General features: G+C 42.7%; 1 protein-coding gene and 1 non-coding gene across 7 annotated transcripts in view; one reads left to right on the top strand and one right to left on the bottom strand.

Moving 5' to 3' along the window:
- Positions 1-20,713, top strand: part of IFTAP (intraflagellar transport associated protein) — a 66,248-nt gene that overhangs the window by 9,964 nt on the left and 35,571 nt on the right. For 3 of the 6 annotated variants that reach the window (XM_075545868.1, XM_075545864.1, XM_075545869.1), the window contains one exon: positions 11,991-12,125. In XM_075545868.1, coding sequence (XP_075401983.1) covers positions 11,993-12,125 — 133 coding nt within the window. In that variant the 5' untranslated portion in view covers positions 11,991-11,992. Of the gene's footprint in view, positions 1-430; positions 555-7,095; positions 7,261-11,990; positions 12,126-20,713 lie in introns of all 6 variants that reach the window. The other 3 variants (XM_075545866.1, XM_075545865.1, XM_075545867.1) reach the window with 2 other exon arrangements.
- On the bottom strand, positions 10,432-10,559 carry LOC142447641 (small nucleolar RNA SNORA25). The gene has a single exon (XR_012784307.1). It is a non-coding gene; the product is annotated as a small nucleolar RNA SNORA25 (small nucleolar RNA).

The raw sequence follows: 20,713 nt of genomic DNA, 5'->3' as shown, positions 1-20,713 counted from the left end.
TGTTGTGCACGTATGAAGGTCTGTGTGTATTTTGTGCACTTATGAAGGTCTGTGTGTATGTTGTGCACGTATGAAGGTCTGTGTGTATGTTGTGTACATTGGAACAAATTTGCAGAAAACAAAGATGGAAAGAAATTAGAAGCTACAGTAGTGCCGTACTACTTCTTAAAGCCCCTTTGATATTCTCCGGTCATAGGAATTTTGGATTAAAAGTAGCTGGGATGTGTATCTCCCAACTCTTTACTTCTTTTAAGAGCATGTCAGGTGCAAGATTGGTTTCATTTGGTCTGGCATTTTGCAACGCTTAGAAATGAATTCCTGAGAGCAGAGCTGGCTTGGTTCCGTTGGTCCACACCTGCCCCGCGACAGCTGTGGGGGTTTTGCTTTGAAGCCGGGTTCCTTTTACCGTACGAGTGCTGTGTCTGTGCAGGTGGCTGGCAGGCCCGAGGAGCTGAGGGGATGCAGGTCCCTGTCAGAGTGGCTGCGTTTGAGTCACTGTTGTCAGGCAGTACAGAAGACGGGAAACATCAGGACGGCATGTGTCCCCTGTGAAGGTGAGACTCCATTTGAGCTAATCGGTATTTTATGACCGAACTATTTTTGTGCCATATGCACCCACAGGAACACACACATGTGAGGGGCCTTCAAAAAGTGTACAGAGACATTCATTATCTTTTAATTCCACCTTTGTGAAGACCATTTGTGTGGTCTTGTGTACACACACATGCACACCCATGGAGGCTTCAAAATATTCCTGGAAAAACTTAATTAAATAATAAGGGAGTTTTTCTACAAACTTTTGGCATTTGTGTGTATGGGCGTTTGTATGCTGAAGCCCTGTTGATGTCCAGTCACCGCTTTGTCAAGGCCCACTGCAAGCTCCCTGTAGCTCATCGACGCAGGTGGTAACACTTCCGACGACGGGATCAAGGATTACCAAGGGTTCACGAGGGAGGGGGGCGCGGGGAAGGAGGGAAAAATGAGAAGCTGATTCCAAGGGCTCAAGTGGAAAGCAAGTGTTTTGAGAATGATGATGGCAACAAATGTACACATGTGCTTGACACACAATGGGTGTGTGCATGTGTGGATTGTGATAAGCGTTGTACAAGCCCCCAATGAAATGATTTGGGGAAAAAAGAAGGAAAATTTAAAAAAAGACAAAGAAAAAAAATGAACATGGCTGAAATAAGTATAGGATTCACTTTTCTTAATAAACGCACTCCTCTAGACATAACTTGATGTGCGTCTCAGAGTGCTGTTTGGAGGTGACGCTCTAGAGTTGACTTGTGATTCACACAACCGGACATTTTCACAGAGTGGACAAGGAGAAAATACTACAGAACAGATCATCTTTCCAGTGTCCCCCAACTATGGATTTTCTCAAATTGGTCTTCTGGTGCCTCCTGCAGCTTCCCGTGCACACAAAATCATTGTCAAGAGCAGAGAGCAGTGAGCCGTGAGAGGCAGTCCAAATGCGTAGCTGTCTGCGTTTATCTTTGTTGACTGGAATTAATAACTGTGTAATTGAGAACAGGCTAGGGCTCAGTTGACCTGCCTCTGGAGTCAATGTAGACAATTTCTGGATGGACATATCACCTGGAAGGAACAGTATGCTTGGAGAAAATAAAATCAATTTTACACAGTGTGCCAATGAACAGCAAGGCGTAATGAATGATAGCCTCAGAAAACCTCACGACAGTAGCTTGGATGGATGAGCAGGAGAGGGAGGCCATCTTTTTTTTTTTGAGAGGAAGATTTCTGCTTACACTTGTAAAATTATAGATTAGTATTAGTCCACTCTCTCCAGAGATTCCTGCAGGAGGAAAACAGAATGCCTGGCTCCACATTCTTTATCTCTTTTCCAAACCATTTTATTAGGAGCTAATCCAGACATCACAGCATTCCATAATTCAAGCCTATCAAGCAGTGTTGTACAATTGCTACCCAATTCCGTTTCAAGTACTTTTCTTCCTTTTTGAATTCATAGAAAGCAGCTATACCTTACCCCACCCCTGCTATATCCCTCAGGAACCTTTGCTCTAGTTGTTTCTACAGATTCACCCATCTTGGGTTTCATACACTGAAACACATAGAACACCACAGACTCAAGGAGGCTCTATTATAAAATACAACTATGTATTCTGACAAAATACAACAGACATAAACCCCAATATGAGAGAGCGAGAGAGAGTGAGAGAGAGCGAGAGAGAGAGAGAGAGAGAGAGAGAGAGAGAGAGAGAGAGAGAGAGAGAGAGAGAAAGAGAGAGAGAGAGAGAGAGGAGATAGGTAAAAGCCAGGTCACTCCCTAAGTGCACCAGAGGGGAGGTCAGGTGAGACGGGCTTAACTGTTCAAGGCAGATTTATCATTTTATCTACCACAGTCATGGCTCCTATGCTCTGCGTCTAATAAGAAGGTTGTTTCCATCCCTCAATTATGGTCAGAGGGGATCACCAGAGGCTTAGTCCCTGTGTAGATCCTGCAAACATGTTTTGGGCTTCCACTGTCACCCATAGCCTTTTGCACATGAGAATCTCACAGTTTGAGCTCTGATACTATCTCCTCCTTTCCAGTCCTGGGATCGTGGATGTGGGTGTGCTTCTTCATGCGGTCTTAGTCGATGGCTTAGATGGCTGCTTGTTAGGAAACAAGCCTTTAAGACCCCAGATGCTATTTTATATGGTAGCTGGGCACCAGCTAATTTGTTTACTACACTTTGTGATAGTGCCCGTACTTCTGTGTTTCCTTGATGAGGGTGTGTATTGAGCAGGGCCAGGTCACAAGAATTAATTGTTCTTAGGTTGGTTGCTCCACATTCTTGGTAAACCTTTGATATTTGTCTTTTTCAAAATCTCTTTTGCATGAACTTGCTTACTTTTCTCCTGCCACCCATTCCCATCTTTAAACTTTAATTTAGATATAATTGAATTATAGATTCAGAAGATGATTCATGACTTGTAAAGAAATGTACAGGGTAGCCCCAAGCATCCTTGGCCTTGCCTTTTCCAGTTATAACATCTTGCATAAAGCCCAGTAACCTGTGGCCTTCCCATCCAGTTCAGCTCTTGGTGTGGGACCATGAGCATCTGAGCAGACTGTGCTCCCAGGATGTCCGCTGCTGGCTTTTCTGAAGATAATCACCAGGCCTTTCTTCTGAGATGCCTCTGGGTGGATTTCAGCCTCTAAGTTTTGCGTTCACAGCTGGGTGCTTAACCATTTGTACACTATAGTATATGATACTATAATATAAAACCTAGGCTTTGATGTTGGTATAGCTCACAGAGCTTTCTAAAGCATCACAGTTACATAGGCACTTATTGGTGTATATGCTTATAGCTCAGTTTTATCATGTATGTCATCTTGTGTAGCTACCACCACAATCACGATGAACAACAATGCAATACAACACAAGGCAGTGCAGTACAGACTGCTTACTGCATCCTTCTCTAGCCACACCCACCCCCTTTTCCCCCCTCGAACCTGACTCCAAACCCACTGTCATTCCCTTGGGTTTTCCAAGGAACAGTTAGTGTGAGCCTGAAGCACTGGGTGGGGCATGGGGAGCAGAGTAGGGTAGGAAGTGGAAGCCAGGGAGTGGTTTTCAGGGGAGATCCCAGAGCCCCACTGAGGAGGGTGAGCTTGGAGGGGCACAAGACCTCATTCAGACAGAGGGGTCAGCTCACCAGGGTGCACTTTCTGGCAAGAGGAGGTTGTCAGAACTACATGCAGTCTGTTTTGGGTGTGGGGTGTTGGCTTGTGGGTGTGGAGGCAGGAGAGGGAGAGGTCTCTGGGCAGAGGAGGGCAGGGGGATAAAGCTGGAGGAGGTGAAGCAGAGCTGCTTGGGTTTGCCTAGAGGGTCTGCGCCTAAAGAAGGGGCATGATGGGCGTTTCAACTTGGATCTCCGGGGTCCTAGGGCAAGCAAGGTGGTTGTCTGCTCCTTGCTTGCTGCGTTGGCTCAATTTGCTTTGCCTCAGGGCACAGTGCAGATGGCAGGTGACTCTAGAAAGAGAGGGGAGTAAAGGGGGGAGTCTGCAGGACCCCCCAGAGCCAAACCAAACCCACTGATGCAGGACGGGAGGGGACAGTGCCTGCATAAGGCTGGTGGAGGTATGTGTTCCCTAGTTGCCAAGCTGTGGGATACACTCCTGGCTGGCTCTATATTTTTAAATCATTTTATTGAGGACTCAACTCTTATTACAATCCATTCATGCATTTATTGTGTAAAGCACATTTATACATTTGTTGCCATCAGCATTCTCAAAACATTTGCTCTCCACTTAAACCCTTGGCATCAGCTCCTCATTTTTATTCCCTCCCTCCCTGCTCCCCCCACCACGAACCCTTGATCATTTATAAATTATTATTTTTTCATATCTTACACTGTCCGATGTCTCCCTTCACCAACTTTTCTGTTGTCCATCCCCCAGGAGAAGGTTATATGTAGATCCTTGTAATCGATTCTCCCTTTCTACCCTCCCCTCCCTCTACCCTCTCGGTATCGCCATTCTCAGCACTGGTCCTGAAGGGATCATCTGTCCTGAATTCCTTGTGTTCCCAGTGTACATGCTCTGGTCCAGCTGGATTTGTAAGGTAGACTTGGGATCATGATAGTAGGTGGGGAGGAAGCATTTAGGAACTAGAGGAAGGTTGTATGTTTCATGGTTGCTACACTGCACCCTGACTGGCTCGTCTCCTCTCCACAACCCTTCTGTAAGGGGATGCCCATTTGCCTGCAGATCAGTCTTGGGTCCCCACTCTGCACTCCCCCTCATTCACAATGGTTTGATTTTTTGTTCTTTGATGCCTGATACCTGAACCCTTCGACACCTCGTGATCACACTGGCTGGTGTGCTTCCTCCATGTGGGCTTTGTTGTTTCTGACCTAGGTGGCCGCTTGTTCACCTTCAAGCCTTTAAGACCCCAGACACTATATCTTTTGATAGCCGGGCACCATCAGCTTTCTTCACCACATTTGCCTATACGCCCATTTTTCTTCAGCTATCGTGTTGGGAAGGTGAGCATCATGGAATTCCAGTTTAATAGAACAAAGTGTTCTTGCATTGAGGGAGTACTTGAGACCCAAAGTCCATGGGCTACCTTAATACTAAACTTATAAATATATGCACATAGATCTATTTCCCCATCCTTGTATAAAAATATATTTAACTGGCTCTATCTTGTACCATGGGGCTTCAGATGGCTCACGCGGGGAAACAAAATGAAAAGAGGACAAAGTTGTCCCATGAAATTTGGGAATCCCCTTTGTATATGTGATCTACCCCTCAGCTCCTTCTCTTTGCTCCCTGCAAACATATACTCCCCGTCTCGGCTGATCTGATGGTCTGCCTCACTTTGCTGCCAGGGAACCACCCAGAAGTCTCCTAGTACTCGGGCCTAGTCCCCAAGCTGTACCACTCAGGGAGCCCCTCCCCCGGGAGGCTCCATGCCTGGTCCTTTGCGAGCCCCCCGTCATTGTTTTTGAGGTTGTTTGCCACGTGCCCCACTCCTGCTTGTTGTCCAGTGAACTCCCCAACTGAGCCCACTGTTCTGAGCCTGAAGGCAGGGCCCAGCCAAGCGGAAAGTCTATGTCCCCCAGGCTCATTCAGCCTCTTCTGCTAGTCAGTGCTTGGTTTGTTTCTGCAGCTCCACGGGTTTGGCATCCAAGGTCATTTTCTGTGTGTTCCTTTTATTTGGTTTCTCAAGTCTTTGTTGACAAGAGTGCATTACTGTACACGTATCTCTCAACTCTGTAATGCTGCCATTGTACAAGAGCCACGAAGGTCATCAAAGTCATTCCTAAGGTCATCACCTTGGTTAGCTCATCTTCCTCTCTGGGGAGGGAACTAGAGTGGTTCTTTCTGGGGCACTGTTTATGGCAAGCAACTACTAGCTTACGTTTTTAATTAGGCATCAGGCAGTTTTCAGGATGGCTTTCCTCGCTCTCTCTCTCTCTTCCCTGAGATACCGTAAAGGAAATATATCGTGGTTCGGGCATACCTATATCTAAGATGTCTTCGTGGAAGACAGTGCATCTTCTCTCTTGTAAAGCTTTGTAGTCAGCATTGACTATCTACCCTTCACCCCCTGCGGCCTTTATTATTTCCTGCAGTAGAGGTTATACCGAGGGGTGCTTATACAGACACCTGACAACGTTCACTGTCACCGCTTTGACGCTAACGAAGAGGTCCGTGCCTTTTAAGTTTTAGGAAAGGCTTGTTGGCGCACGTGCTTGAAGTGCAGGCTATCCTTTGATGGTCGAGTGGCGTGCATGTTTTTATCTCGTCACATAAAAGGCAGTGCCGGGAGTTGAGGGCCTTTTCCATTTCCCAGCCGTGTTTTGTTTGTGTTTGTGCCTCCCTCTTCATGCCTTTGCTCTCTTCCTTTGTGTTCCTGTCTGCTTTGGGAGGTGTCTAAAGCAACAGCCTCTGTTAATGCTTATGCTGTCCCGTGCAGGCATCAAGATCCCCGTCGTGGTGAGATTGCAGCATTGTGTTTAGCATCCTGCCGGCTTCACTCGTGCCTGCACATTTATGATCTAGGGCATCTCGTTGCCATTTTGAGATGCGCAGACCACATATTAATCCTCATAAACAGAGTCATTAGTTGACAAAAACTCCGCCGGAACTTTCTCTCCCGCTTATTCTCTGTGACTGTAGTAGATCACCTCAGGGTTCTCTCATCTGGAAAAATCTGTGGCAATTTCTGTCATTGGATTTCTTGTTCTTTTCGTAATGTGATCTACAAGACCTACGAAACATTAAGAGGATGCACAATCCTTGTAGTTCAGTCAAGGAAGGAGACACCACTTCACACCAGGCCTCTCCTACCATTGAAATCAATCTAGGCAGTTGCAGGATAATTTGGTCTTTTGGAGGTTTGGCCATTTGCAAAAATACTGAAAGAGACCAACCCTGTGGAGAACTGAGGCTGATGGTTTCATTTCCTTAGCCAGAGTGAATTATTTTGATAGTATCCCATTTTACCTTTCAGCACAGCAGTAAATTCTTGTTGACCAGAACTATAAACGCTTGTGAGAGTGGACTTTGACAGCTCCTTTAAGACTCTTTAAGCACATGTCATTATTTATTGTCATCAGGCAGCCGTAGCTGACTTCACCACTGGATAAAAATCTTCTCTGTGGGCACACGGCACACATGCAGCCCTCTGCTGTTAGGAATCAAGTTATTCACCCTGAGAGAAGACTGGCCCATGGTGACTTGAGGCTTGCTGCTACTGCATGTCCACGTTGCATTTTGTTTGGGTAAGTTAAGCAAGGATATGAAGATAAAAATCGGCAGTGTGCTAAATTAGTGACAATAATTATTTCTAAATTTATCATATTTTGTAATAATGCCATCTCAGAGGGCATCCAACATTGACCAGCTCAGGTGGTTAGTAGTTTTACTAGTAGATTGTTGAAAACAGGGCTTCCGGGAAGTTGGGTGTTCTCCTCATGCTTTGTCTGTGTCTTGGTAAGAAGACAAGCCTGTGTCTAACCAGGTGTACTCACTGCCATCAGGTTGATACCGACTCAAAATGACCCTATAGGATAGGGTAGAACTGTCTCTGTGGGTTTCCAAGACTGTAATTCTTTCCAGGCAGTATAGAGCCTTATATTTATCCCTTTTAGTGGCTGGTGGATTTGAACTTCTGACTTTGCAGTTAGCAACCCAACGAGTAACTACTATGTTATCTGGGCTCAAAAAAAAAAATCAAATTCAGTGTTATGGAGTCAATTCTGACTCATAGTGACCCTATAGGACAGGGTGGGACTCTTTTCAGGAGTAGAAAGCCTCATCTTTCTCCTTTGGAGCATCTGGTGGCTTCAAACTGCTGACCTAGGGGTTAGCAGCCCAATTTGTAACCACCATGTTACATGAGTAATGAGTATTAATTAGGCTAATGGCCTTCAAATGCAGTTTAGGAGAACAGGAATGGCCACGTGAACTCCTTGTGTTTTCTCATGCAAACTGTGATTGTGCAAGCTATTGTTTATGATTTACTAGTAGATATTTAGTGCACCTTTATTTATCATTGCAGTGTGTTCTGGGTATTTCATGTGGAGCGCTAAGACTTAAAAAATAAAATAAAAATAAGGAATCTCTTATCCTGGCAAATCTTGCTCTCTCTGGTTTCTTTAGAAAAAATACTTCATGGTAAATACATAAAAGTACATGAATGGTAACTGATAAAGCATTACTTCCTTCTAGAAAACCACCAGGATTTGCATAAACCACTTGACTGTCTGGTAAATGATTATCTGCTCTGTCAGTCTCTAGAGACTTAGTATTAGGCTATTTGTTTTTAATAGATCAGGAAAGTTCTGAATTTGAAGATGTATATTTGCTGGACTCCAAATAACGACAGTTGTGAAACCGGATATTGTAAAAATCTTAGAAAAGGCAATAAAAACAGCATTTCTACTTTGTGTTGTAGTAATCATAGGAATAAAAGAAAGGTCTTGAAGGAAGGAGTTTGAATCGTGCCGTGCAAAGCCAGTCTTCATTTATCAATGCCGTTACGTTCCCCAAACAGGTCATTATGTGAAGACCAGCAGTATGTAAAAACGGCGGTGGTCCACTTGAGTTTATGTGGTGCCGTGAATTACTTCATGGGGCTCTCCCAGCCATAGTCTTTGTAACTGTCACCAAACATTTTTTCCTGATGGCTTTGGGCAAGAAAAGATGGGGAAGGTGCTGGTAGGATTATATGCTTTCGTCCTGAGTGATTATTCACAGGGTTAACCGTGATGGTAAAAACTTGGAACTCTAAAATGGGTAGTGGTAAAACTTGCCATCCAGCTACATATAAAATGCGACACGTCAGAAACACTAGGGGACAATCGTACTTCCAATAAGAAAGAAGAACCAGGAGTAGAACTTATCATTTGATCCTGGAATCCCTGACTGTTGAACTCCGCAATCCAGGAGACAGAGCTGTGATGTAGAGGAGTGACAGCAGCAGAACCGAGAGCCGGAGCAGCGGACTTCTCATTAAGTGAGGAAGGCTGAATGCCTCCAGACAGCAGACTGATTTTCAGAGTGGAATGCCTGTAGGCACCTACTTAGCTCCCCGGCACTAGAGCTGAGTGCCATCAGGTTGAGGATCATGGAGGAGTAGAATGCCCTCTGGGCAAATACTGGCAGCACTGAAAGAGCTTTGTAACACTTCCTGAGCAGGGCAGAGGCCAAGGGATCCTACCACTGAGAGGCCAAGACCGAAGAAGTGATGTGCCTGTGGGCATGACTTGAAAAGTAGGGCTCCTGACCAAGAAAACTGGTCCTTGAGCATTTCTGATCCTGAGTTGCAACCTGCTAACTTCCTTAATGAAGCTCAAAATTGTAAGCTTGGTCCGTTACATTGTCAGATAAAACAGGATGCTGGCGAGAACTAAGCGAAACTAAGCTCTAGCTCAGGACCAACTTAAAAGAGCTTGGCTCGGTCATGATTCTTGGGGGCTTGGCAGTTATGTCATCATGTAATTTGGAAGCTGTATAAAAAAGGACATGTAGGTAATATCTAACATCTTCTAACTTCACAAAGGGAAGGAAGAATCTAACTCAACAGCAGCGCAAAGCTAATTCCTACTCAACCAAAGTCACACAGGCTGCCACCTTCCAAACTTCCTCACCAACACACTCAGAGCTACTGGGGTTGCTAGCTCACTGCAATGGCCACTGGATCCTCAGCCTTTATGTCAGATGTATGCTATTAATGCACAAAATACAAGGGGTGTTTTTTTAAAAAAAGACTCAAGTAGAAGGCAGATATTTTGAGAATGATGATGGCAACAAATGTACATATGTTCTTGACACAATGGATGGATGGATTGTGATAAGAATTGTACGTGCCCCTAATAAAATGATTTAAAAAAAAGAAAGAAACTTGTGGAAATATTCCATTATTTTTCCATTCCATTTTGAAACCCTTTCTTAGATAGTAGGTTTTTTCTATAGTCCTAACTGTGAAATGTTGGATAATGAGATAGTCCATAAAGAGAAGTATAGATTTGCCTTTAGTACTACTGAGAGGGGTTAAGGATAAGTGTTCAGGATATTTTCCAGTGACATGTGCAGCAATATGCAACACAATTGGCTGCTTCTGTTTGGCTTTTATCCTCTGAAGTAGATTACCAACAATGGTCTGAGGAAAAGACTGATAAAATGCAGTGTTGGATTTTTTCCTGGGGTCCAATTCTGGGAAAGCCGTTGGACATTCTCATCATTCCGTGCATCCCTATTGCTGTTGTTGGGCACCATGAGGTCGGTTCTGACTCTGAGACTCTGTGTACACGGAGCGAAACACAGCTGGTCCGTGCCCCCCTCACAATCACTCCTGTGAGCTCATTGCTGCAGCCACTGCGTGAACTCATTGAGTGTCTTACTCTTTTTTTTTTTAACTTAAACCCATTTATTTATAATTATGAATATAATCATGTATCTCCTCAGGGGAAAACATAACACTATTCAGTGACTATGACCTTCCATGGAGAATCTTAATCTTTGGTCACAGCATTCAGAGCTCTGGGTCTCAGTTCCACAAGCCTCTTTGTAAGGACCTGAGCTCTTACTCTTTTTCTTGACCCTCTACTTTGCCAAGCGTGTTGTCTTTTCCCAGAGACTGGCCCTCCCAGTAACGTGTCCAGTGTACGTGAGCCAAAGTCTCGCCAACCTTGCTTCTAAAGAGCATTTGGCTATCTTCCAAGATAGAGCTATTTGTTCTAATTCAAATTCACTACTTAAAGTATAGTCCTTCTACCTCAGACACACTTGTTACGTGAGGACTGAAGTCCATGAATACATGGTGTCTGAGGAAACAGGACAGCTGTACCAAGATTGGTGAACTGTTGGCAGGAGGACAAAGAAGGTCTTGTTACATCAATGCTCCCATCTGCTGTATTAAGTTATATATTATGCGGGCAAACCCGTGACAGACCTTCTGTTTTATTCTGTGTTTGTTTATTCGTATTAGGGTGTATCTCAGAGGGGTTATGTCATTGATGGTCACCCTATTGAAGTTATGTTATCTGTTTTTCTGTGTTTCGGTATATGAACCACAGGATTGATGAACCTATAGGAACAGCAAGTAGGATAAGGGTTTCGGGGGTAGGGGGATACATTGGTGGTGATGGTGGTGGTGGGGGTAGTACAAGGGAGATGATGGCAAGGAGTCCAGGAAGAAAAGAAATGGTTGGAAAGTGATTGTGGAAGCAATTGTACAATTCTGCTTGATGTGATTGAACTGTGGAATGATAGGATGTATGTATTAACCACAATTCATAATAAAAAGATAAGGCACATTCCTACTGATAGTGATATAACAGCTACTTTTGGGTTTATCATTAATTGTTTTCTAGCAATTAAAATGATTTCAGAAGCTTTATCTTGCTGAGGCCTCATTTCCCAGCTGTACCTCATTTCAGGCACAGGTATCTTGAGACAGTTCCTTCTCTTTTAAGTTGGTCCTGAGCTAGAGCTTAGTTTCGCTTAGTTCTCACCAGCATCCTGTTTTATCTGACATTGTAATGCTCCTCAGAATTACTTTGATTTATCATTATGTGATCTCGTGTCTTCAGAGTCAGCGGGGTTATAGTCATAGCAGAGCTTTCTGAAAGTAAAGGGCAGAACACCGAGAATGCCCTGGTTTCCTTATCACCGTGGTCACCATCACCAACGTTTCTTCAAGGACCGACTTTCTAATTGTGTAGTTGAGTGGTGGTATTCTTTGGAATTAAGAAGACAGTGAGGAAACTGGAGCAGCAATACAGCTGGGTTAGTCAACAAGTCAATGCAAACATATTGATAGAACCCTGTTTTGTTTGTTTTTTTTGGACGAGTTTATTGCTCTAATTTGGATCTAGTTTGGACCTGTCCTTTTGGGACCTTGGGATTCTTCGCCACCCTTGTAGAGTGTTTTCAGAGGAGTGGGTACTGCGGGACTCTTTAGCCTGTGCTTTTCTTTGTCTCATTGGTAAATTTTCCTCACGAATAGGAATGCCTGCCCAGACACCAGGACTGGAGATTATGGATGAAGATCGATTAATTGACGATGTTTTGGATAGATTCGTTAATTGCCATGAGCAAACATATGAAGAATTTCTGAGCACTTTTACTCATCTTTCAAAAGGTAAAATGGAAGAATGAACTTTTTATAGGAAATAGATAAAATAAATTTATAAGTTTATGTTTTTTCTGCTTTTTCAGATGGAATCTTAAGAGAATTTAATGAACACTCATTCCATTTCTTTGGTCAGGCCATTCTTGTTAGGGCATTCATATAACCAAGAATTGTACTTTGTTAGGCAGGGTTCTCTAGAGAAACAAAACCAGGACACTTAGGAATATATGTATATCACAAGGGAATGTAACAGCTAATACATGCACACAGCAGTACAGAGGGCTAGGTTCAACTCACTTTCATGGAACAGTTAATAGACTGAAGGTCCTTCAACTGCTGGTCCAAGGTCAAGGAAGCAGACAATAGAGTCTGCCCTCATCAAGATGAGTAGGGTGGGGCAGCAACATCAGGGAGATGAAAAGTTGAGGTTAAGCAGAGGCCAGTAGTGCAGGAGCTTAGGGAAGAGGTCTCAATGGATCCCCAAGAAGCTTGGCAAGCAGGTCTTGATGGAGCCTTAACTCTAGTGACACACTCACATTAAGGCAACAGGATCCAGGGGTTGGCTCAGCCCACAGTAGTGCAGCATACAGCTGAGGCAAGGGACTAGGTCAGGCAGCAGAGCTATGGTCTGATCACCAGGGAAAAAAGGTTAGGGGGCTGGCCTTGGAAAGCCATTTATCTCATTGCCCTCCAATCAAGCTGTGACCTGAGTAAACTCCACGCACATGTTCCTATGGAAGCACAGTGAGCACCATAAACCTAACTATCATATGTACTATGGAGTGGGACCCACTGACTGTCAGAACTAGAAGGGGCCTGAACACTCATTTAGTTTAATCTTTTCATTTTATTTGTAGAGAAAACTTAAGTGAAAGGAATGGAGGTTGTTAAAAGCACATTTTAAACTTTAAAGAAATGCAGCATGGTGATTGCCCTGCACATCTCTGAATCCTGTCATTGCTTTGCACTGGCTGCTTGACCTTGAGGAGCGTATTTCAGCTTTTTGATAATAATAGTACCTTAAAAAGTTGAGGAGGGTTAGTTGAGATAATCTATATAAACTTAACACAGTGGTTAGCACAATAAGAACTTAGATATTATTGCTCTTTCACATCATTATTATTATATTCCATGGAGGTTCTGTGGAATACAAAAGCGACTTTTGGCCAGAGTTAATGATTGCTTTTAAGAGCAAATCCATGTTTGTGTTTCAGCATGTGTTTTTGCTTTGATCTCACAAAATTTTTGGTCTGGTAATCTTAGAAAACTATTATTGTGTAGTAGCACAGAATATCAGAAAACAGGTAAAATTACTTGAGAAACTGACCTTAGGTAGTTTAAGAATGATAAAATTATTAATATCTAATCACATAAACACAGTAGGTACATTTCAATTGAACAGAAACTACTTAAACATTTGGTTTTGCTTAAGGGAAGTGGAGAATTTAGAAAACATCTAGTTAACTTCCAGGACTTGCTTTGACATGATATGTTGATCAAATTAGTCATGATCATGGCCAAATCATAGTTTGTGGACTATTAACACAGATGCAGGGGGTGCTTTCTTTGAGTCTAATGACTTAGCTCCTTTTACGGGACCCAAACATGGCAGTATCCAGGGCAAGGAGGAGGGGAGAGGTATAAGCAAGGCTAAGACTGGTAATGCCATTTTGATATGCCACAGGTTTTTGATGATCCCAATTGTTTAAAAAAGTATTAGTAAGGCCGACTTCAGTTTTTACTTCTGAAAAATAGCTCATGGCAATCCTCAGGTATTTCCTTTGGGATAAGATTTCATTTTCCACTTCCTGTGTGGCTGTGGTTGTTGTTTGATCATTGCATGTAAAGAACGCAGCCGCTGTAGATGTGGTGCCTTGATTTTGAATGTGGGGTCCCAGATTGAGCCGAAATACGTAATCGAGCAAGTCACATAAACTACATCACCAAGTACTTTCAGTGGGTTTATTTATTTATTTTTGCCCTTTCAAAACATCCTAGGCCCCAGTTCACAGTATAAACCAATGACCTGAAAACATTCCTCTTCAAACACTAAGAGTTATGACTGCAACAAATGTGTCTTCAATCAGTAAGAATCCCTTTTCCCCCTAAAAAAATGAAATACTTTCTGAAAAACCAAACAGGACCTAGGGATAGGCTGGACTTGAGTGATGGCCAGCAGAATCAATCACGGCAGGTGTGGCTAACACCTTTTGAGAATGACATGAAGACAGTTTCATCAAAGGTCCCACCCCCCTCCGGCCGGCATCTGTCTCAGTGTGTTCCCTTGGTGGTTGCTACGGAGTGGGGCCTTTTCTCTTGAAGTGGCTGTCTGCACGCACACTGTTTGTATGTTTCACTAGTCGGTCCACTTCCTCAAGTCCATAACCATTTCCACTCATCGACTATTCTAATTCATTTTTTATAAGAGTTATATGCCAGAATGCCGATGGGATTCATTTTCTTCCCAAGAGTGTTAAAGGGGTTAGTAATCCTATGAAAAATATATCCTTGGGGAAAAAAAAAAAACTATCGCCTTACTGAGCGAAATTCACATTACTGCTTCCGACTCTTGCAAAACAGTTGGACACTGTTAATATTGTAGTATAATTTCCACTTTACAGGCAGTCCCTTGGTTAGGAACAAGATCTGTTCCTAAGTGTGTCTTTAAGAATTTGTAGGTAAGTTGAAACAGGTGTATAAGACATCCCCCCCCCCCCCTTGTTTAGCTTTACTTTGAGCACAAGAAAAGCCAGAAAAACCAAACTCACTGCCACTGAGTCATTGCTGACCCATAGGGGTCATAGAGAACTGGGCAGAACTGGGCCCATGAGTTTCTGAGACTGTAAATCTTTACGGGCATAGAAAGCCTGGCCTTTCTCCCGAAAAGGCTCCAACCTACGCCCCCCTCACTGCCCCTTCCCCCCCAAATAAAAAAGTTTGGAAGTATTTTCAATGATTTGAAAGCTACATAAGCAGCACGTGAAGGTGATGGTGATGAAGAACTTATTAAGTAGGGGGTTGTTCAATCATCTCAAAGCTATAGCCGTTTTTCCCTGGTGGTGGAATGGGTTACACACAGTGGGTTGCTAAGCGTGAGGTCAGCAGTTCAAAACCGCCAGCTGCTACATGGGGGAAAGATGATGCTTTCTACTCTTGTGAAGAGTTACAGTAGTTGTAAGAGAAAGGAGAAAAGCAGGATGCAGATTTGGTTTTATTCAAAATAGATGAATATATTATTGTTGACATTTTGGTGAATATAGATTAAGGATGAAATTTCAGTCTTTTGCATATAATTTCTTTGTGAATATGATTAATTTATAGGTCCTGCTAGAGTATCTAATTCAAAATAAAGACCTCATTCTCCTATATTTTCATCATTTTTCTTATTCTGAAAATTACAGATGTGAATGCTTAAATATTTTTAATGCATTCATTTACACATTGATTAATTCTATGAGTATTTTATTATAGTTTTGGTATTATTTTAAGTGCTGAAGATAAAAAATAAACAAGATACAGTTTGTGTTCTCAAGTACTCAGTCGTGAGGGAAAGAGAAATAGCAAACAGGAAGAGGGAGTTATGTGACGGCTCAGAGGCGCCTGGTCGACCCGTCCTGGGAGGGAGGCCCTACCGTCTACTTGTCAGTTTGCTTTGCCAGATGCCGCTGGATCAGGCAGTTGTTAAATGCCTCCACTGGCAATGGCCATTTGGGGTTACCATTCAGTTTGTTTGTGTAGCTCTATGCTCCCTGTAGGACAGGGCAGAACTGCCCCTTTGCTTCTGGGGGCAGGAAGCCCCAGCTTTCTTTGCAAATCAGCTAGTGTTTTCAACCTACGATCCATTCTGCTGGTCACCCATTATGCAATCAGGTCTTCTTATATAGCTATATGTCCTTTAACTGATAAATCTTTCAAAAAGAAATAGAGCCTTGCTTTAATACAGTTTAGCATTACCCCCCCCCCCCCCTTAAACTAGTTATGGGCCACAGAGGATTTGAAGTTCATTTCCATTTTACTTTTCTGACCACTTGGACCAATGTTTAGATCTGATGAGTAAGCAACCTGGGAATTTTTTTTTAAGGTTGGGACCCTTCTCTCTATTTTTTCCCTTTTATTGGTGGCATATGACCCTAGAAAGACAAACGGACTGACGTCTTCTCACAGCCCACGCAGCTCAACAGTGACGGTAGCCCAGTCAACGCCACCTTCCCGTGCGATCCTTCCTGCTGTTTGCTCCGTTCCCCGCCCACCTGACCCCTTACCTGTTTCTCCACCCTCGCCTTTGGCCTCCTCCTCATAGTCTTCAAAGTCTTTTCCTTGGTTGTGAAAAACACTTTCTTTTCTATTTCTAATAACGGTGCCATGAACTTGTTATCTTTAGGAGATTGGCTAGCTTTGCTGAGCCTGATGCTCCTGTCATGAGGTGTTTGACAGACTTCGCGTTGCTCTTTCGAGACGGAAAGTATCCCACTGTGCGCACTTAGTGGCCTTTATTTATCAATTCCTCCAAGGATGGGGTGTTGATCATTTGCCTCTCTTTACTATTATAGAAATTGTTGTGATAAACATCGGTGTGCAGGTTAGCATTCCTTCTAAATTACTGAAGTGGAAAAAAACACCCTTCCTTTTAATTTCCTTTCATACATGAATTCCCATATGATCCAATTTTGGAAGCATTTCCTACCATATTTTAGAGTGGTAGCTACTGGTCTTATTCCATCACAAAAATTGTGTATTTTAGAATCCAATAAGTTAGAAGCTGACATCAAACTTTTAAACTCCATTTTGTAACTTCTTAGAACCTTGGAGGGTTATTTTTTTATTTTTAGAATTTCGTCTAACTCTTCCTTCTCCCTTCTAAACACACACACAAATAACTTGTTAATTATTTGATTTTGTACATCAGGCAGAATGGTTAATTTCCATTAAAGTTGCCCTTTTAAGCAACTATTTGGCTTAAAATATTTTGCAAATTAAAATCCACCTACCGTGTTTATGTGATGAACTCTTAGTTTCGTTTATCATTCCTAAAATTCCGTGGGTCAATTTCCCAAGTAATTAAGCCAGTTTTCAGGTGCTCTGTGTTACACAGAATAACAGCTCTCTGTCGTTGTCATAGTTAGCTACCTTAACTGCCTATGTCAGATCAAATAGCAAATTTCGCTTCCGATTTGATGTGTAATTTTGTGTTCCGTCTTTTTTGTTGCAGTTTTCATCTCACGTGTCATACTTTGTGCTTTTAGCGTTTACTGTTCTTTTAATGTAAAAACATCTTTGAAAAAAAATTCTGCCAACTCAACCTTTTCTCTCCCCTCCCTGCTCTTTATTATTTGAATAAATTCCCACTGAGGTTGAACATTCTGTGTCTGAACAAGAGAAGTGTCATGCTAGTGACTGTATAAAACTGTTGGTGGTCTGGCATTTGAAAAATTTAAATTCTTGCCATTTCAGAAACCTCCAAGTAGGTTTCAACTTTTCTTAGATTTAATGATCATATCTCATCGCAAGAGAGTTTAATCAACATATTTTATATTTTTCACATGGTGTAGGTTCCTTAAAGAATACTGTCAGGCTCTACCCCTGTTACAACCCGCTGTTATGGAATCAGCGTCACCTCACAGTGACTGCACAGGGCAGGGTAGAACTGTTCTCTGGGCTTCCCTCGCCTGTCAGTTGTTACCCGAGCAGCAGACCCCGGCTTTGTCCTGCAGGGTGGCTGATCGATTGGAACTGCTGACCTTCCAGTTAGCAGCGCAGAGTATAGCCTGCCAGTCACCATTTAGGAATGTGCAATTACCATTTGATGCGGACTCATACAGGCTTACACTGCCTAAATGTTAGCCACTAGCTTAATGTAGCTACTGAAACTTGAAATGTGACTGGTGCTACTGAGGAATCAAGCTTTTGATTTTGTTTAATTAGAATTAACTTAAATTTAAATTTAAAAATGAATACTTAATTTCATTCTAGGGGAACATTTTAAAGTGCATTGGGACAAAGAGCATCTATATATACTTTTTCAAAGGTAAGTGTTTGGACCAAATATTCCTGTGGAAAAATTGGCATCAGGAATGAAATACACCGCAAGTGTAACACACACACACCGGATGGGGCTCCTTTCGAAGACTTATTGTGATAAATAGTTTTACATTACATTTTTAAATGATAATGATTTGGAAAATTGGTTTAAATAAAGTATATAATTAAAATGAAGTTCACATTTTAAAGATGAAAACAAATGTGACTACTGAGAAATTTATGACTGCATATGTGTCTTGCATTAGCTCTTTATTGGACAGGGCTCATATATAAACCAGTGGTTCTCAACCTGAATGAATATTCACAAAGCCTGACATTCTTTTATACAATACCGATTTCCATACTCTGTGCGAGGCTTATTAACTGAGACTAGAAATCTGGAAGTGGACTCAGAATCTATATTGCAGGTGATTCTGAGGCACCAATAATTTTGAGAACTGGTCAAGACTATAAATCCTGATAATGCAGTTTTGTACAAGCAGGACTAGCTAGCTATATTAGTTTAAGGTTGCAGATAAATTCCTGAAAGCTTCTTTCTGTTCAAATTGTAGATTGGGAGAGACCAGAACCAGTGTAGTGCTCTTTATTTTTCATTCATTTGTATATGTGCTAAACTTTATACAGAGTAATGGCCTTGTCACATAACAGAAAGAAATGGCTATCACTTCATATTGTCTAGGAATTGAGAGTCATTGTAAATCAGTGGCTTGCCTGAGGTGAGGTCAAGGAGTCAAACTTGACACCTGACCCTCCTCGGTACCTTTATATTCTTTCATAGAAGCATCTGGGACTATGAGATTATACGGAAACCAGTCTCAATCTTATCTCCGGCAGCGGCTAACATTTATCAAATACGACGTAGATTGACACAGTGGCTGCAGCAATGAGCCTGAATAGAACAGTTGTGAGGATGGTGCAGGGCTGAGCATCATCATGGTCCGTTGAACCTGGGGCCACTGTGACCTGACTTGGTGGCATGTAGCATTTAGCTTATTGTGCTTAGCACTTTCCACCTCGGGCCTTTCAGTAGCCTATCTGGTTTGCTTACTTGTAAGTTGTTTTTCGTATTTGTTCTTCCCAGTATGTTGTTGTTGTTGTTATTGTTAGGTGCCATCAGTTGACTCTGACTAAGAGAGATCCTGTGCACAACAGAAGGAAGCACCGCCTGGTCCTGCTCCATTCTCTCATGTTTTGAGCCCATTGGTGCAGCCACTGTGTCAGCCCATCGAATCGAGACCCTTCCTCCTTTTCACCGCCCCTCCACTTACCAAGCACGATGTCCTTCTCCAGGGGCTGTTCTCCCCTGACATGTCCAGCACGCGTGAGACCAGCTCTCCTATCCTTGCCTCTAAGGGGGAGCATTCTGTCTATGCTTATTCTAAGACAGATTTGTTTGTCCCTTTGGCAGTTCATGGTATTTTCAATATCCTTCATCAGTGCAGCAATTTATTTTTTATTTCTTTAAACCATTTTATTGGGGGCTCATATAATTCTTATCACAATCCATCCATCCATCCATTGTGTCAAGCACATTTGTAGCTATCCTCATTCTCAAAACATTTGCTTTCTACTTGAGCCCTTAATATCAGCGCCTCATTTCCCCCCTACCTCCCCGCTCCTGCTTCCCTCATGAACCCTTGCTAATTTATAAATTATTATTATTTTGTCATGTCTTACACTGTCTGATGTCTCCATTCACCCACTTTTCTGTTGCCCATCCCCCAGGGAGGAGGTTATATGTAGATCCTCGTAATAAGTTCCCCTTTTCCAACCCACCTTTCCTCCACCCTCCAGGTATCACTATTCTCACCACTGGTCCTAAAGGGGTCATCTGTCCTGCATTCCCTGTGTTTCCTCTGGTCTAGCCAGATTTGTAAGGTAAAATTGAGATCATGATAGTAGGGGGAGGAAGCATTTAAGGACTAGAGGAAAGTTGTATGTTTCATCGTTGCTACCCTGTACCCTGACTGGCTCGTCTCCTCCCCACGACCCTTTTGTAAGGGGGTGTCCAGTTTCCTACAAATGGACTTTGGGTCTCCACTCTACATTCACCCTCATTTACAATGATATGATTTTTTTTGTTCTTTGATGCCTGATTGATACCTGATCGCTTCGACACTTCGTGGTCACACAGGCTGGTGTGCTTCTTCCATGGAGGTTTTGTTGCTTCTGAGCTAGATGGCCACTTGTTTATCTTCAAGCCTTTAAGACCCCAGATACTATATCTTTTGATATAGCTCGGCACCATCAGTTTTCTTCACCACATTTGCTTATGTACACGTTTGTCTTCAGCAGCACAGTAATTTAAATGCATAAATCTTCCCTAGGTTTTTCTTTGTCAGTATCCAACTTTCACATATATATGGGGTGATTGGAAATATCATGGCTTAGGTCAAGTGTACCTTAGTCTCTAAAGTAGCATCCTTGCTTTTCAACACTCTGAATAGGTCTTAGGCAGTAGATAGGCCTAATGCAACACATCGTTTGATCTCCTGACTGCTGCTTCCATGATCATCGAAAGTCATTGACAACTTATATCTTCTCTCCATTTATCGAGG

This window comes from Tenrec ecaudatus, chromosome 4 (assembly GCF_050624435.1).
Source record: "Tenrec ecaudatus isolate mTenEca1 chromosome 4, mTenEca1.hap1, whole genome shotgun sequence".
In the NCBI taxonomy this organism is placed as follows: domain Eukaryota; kingdom Metazoa; phylum Chordata; class Mammalia; order Afrosoricida; family Tenrecidae; genus Tenrec; species Tenrec ecaudatus.
Note: the sequence above shows the minus strand (reverse complement) of the source record. Positions and strands in the feature narration are given on the sequence as shown.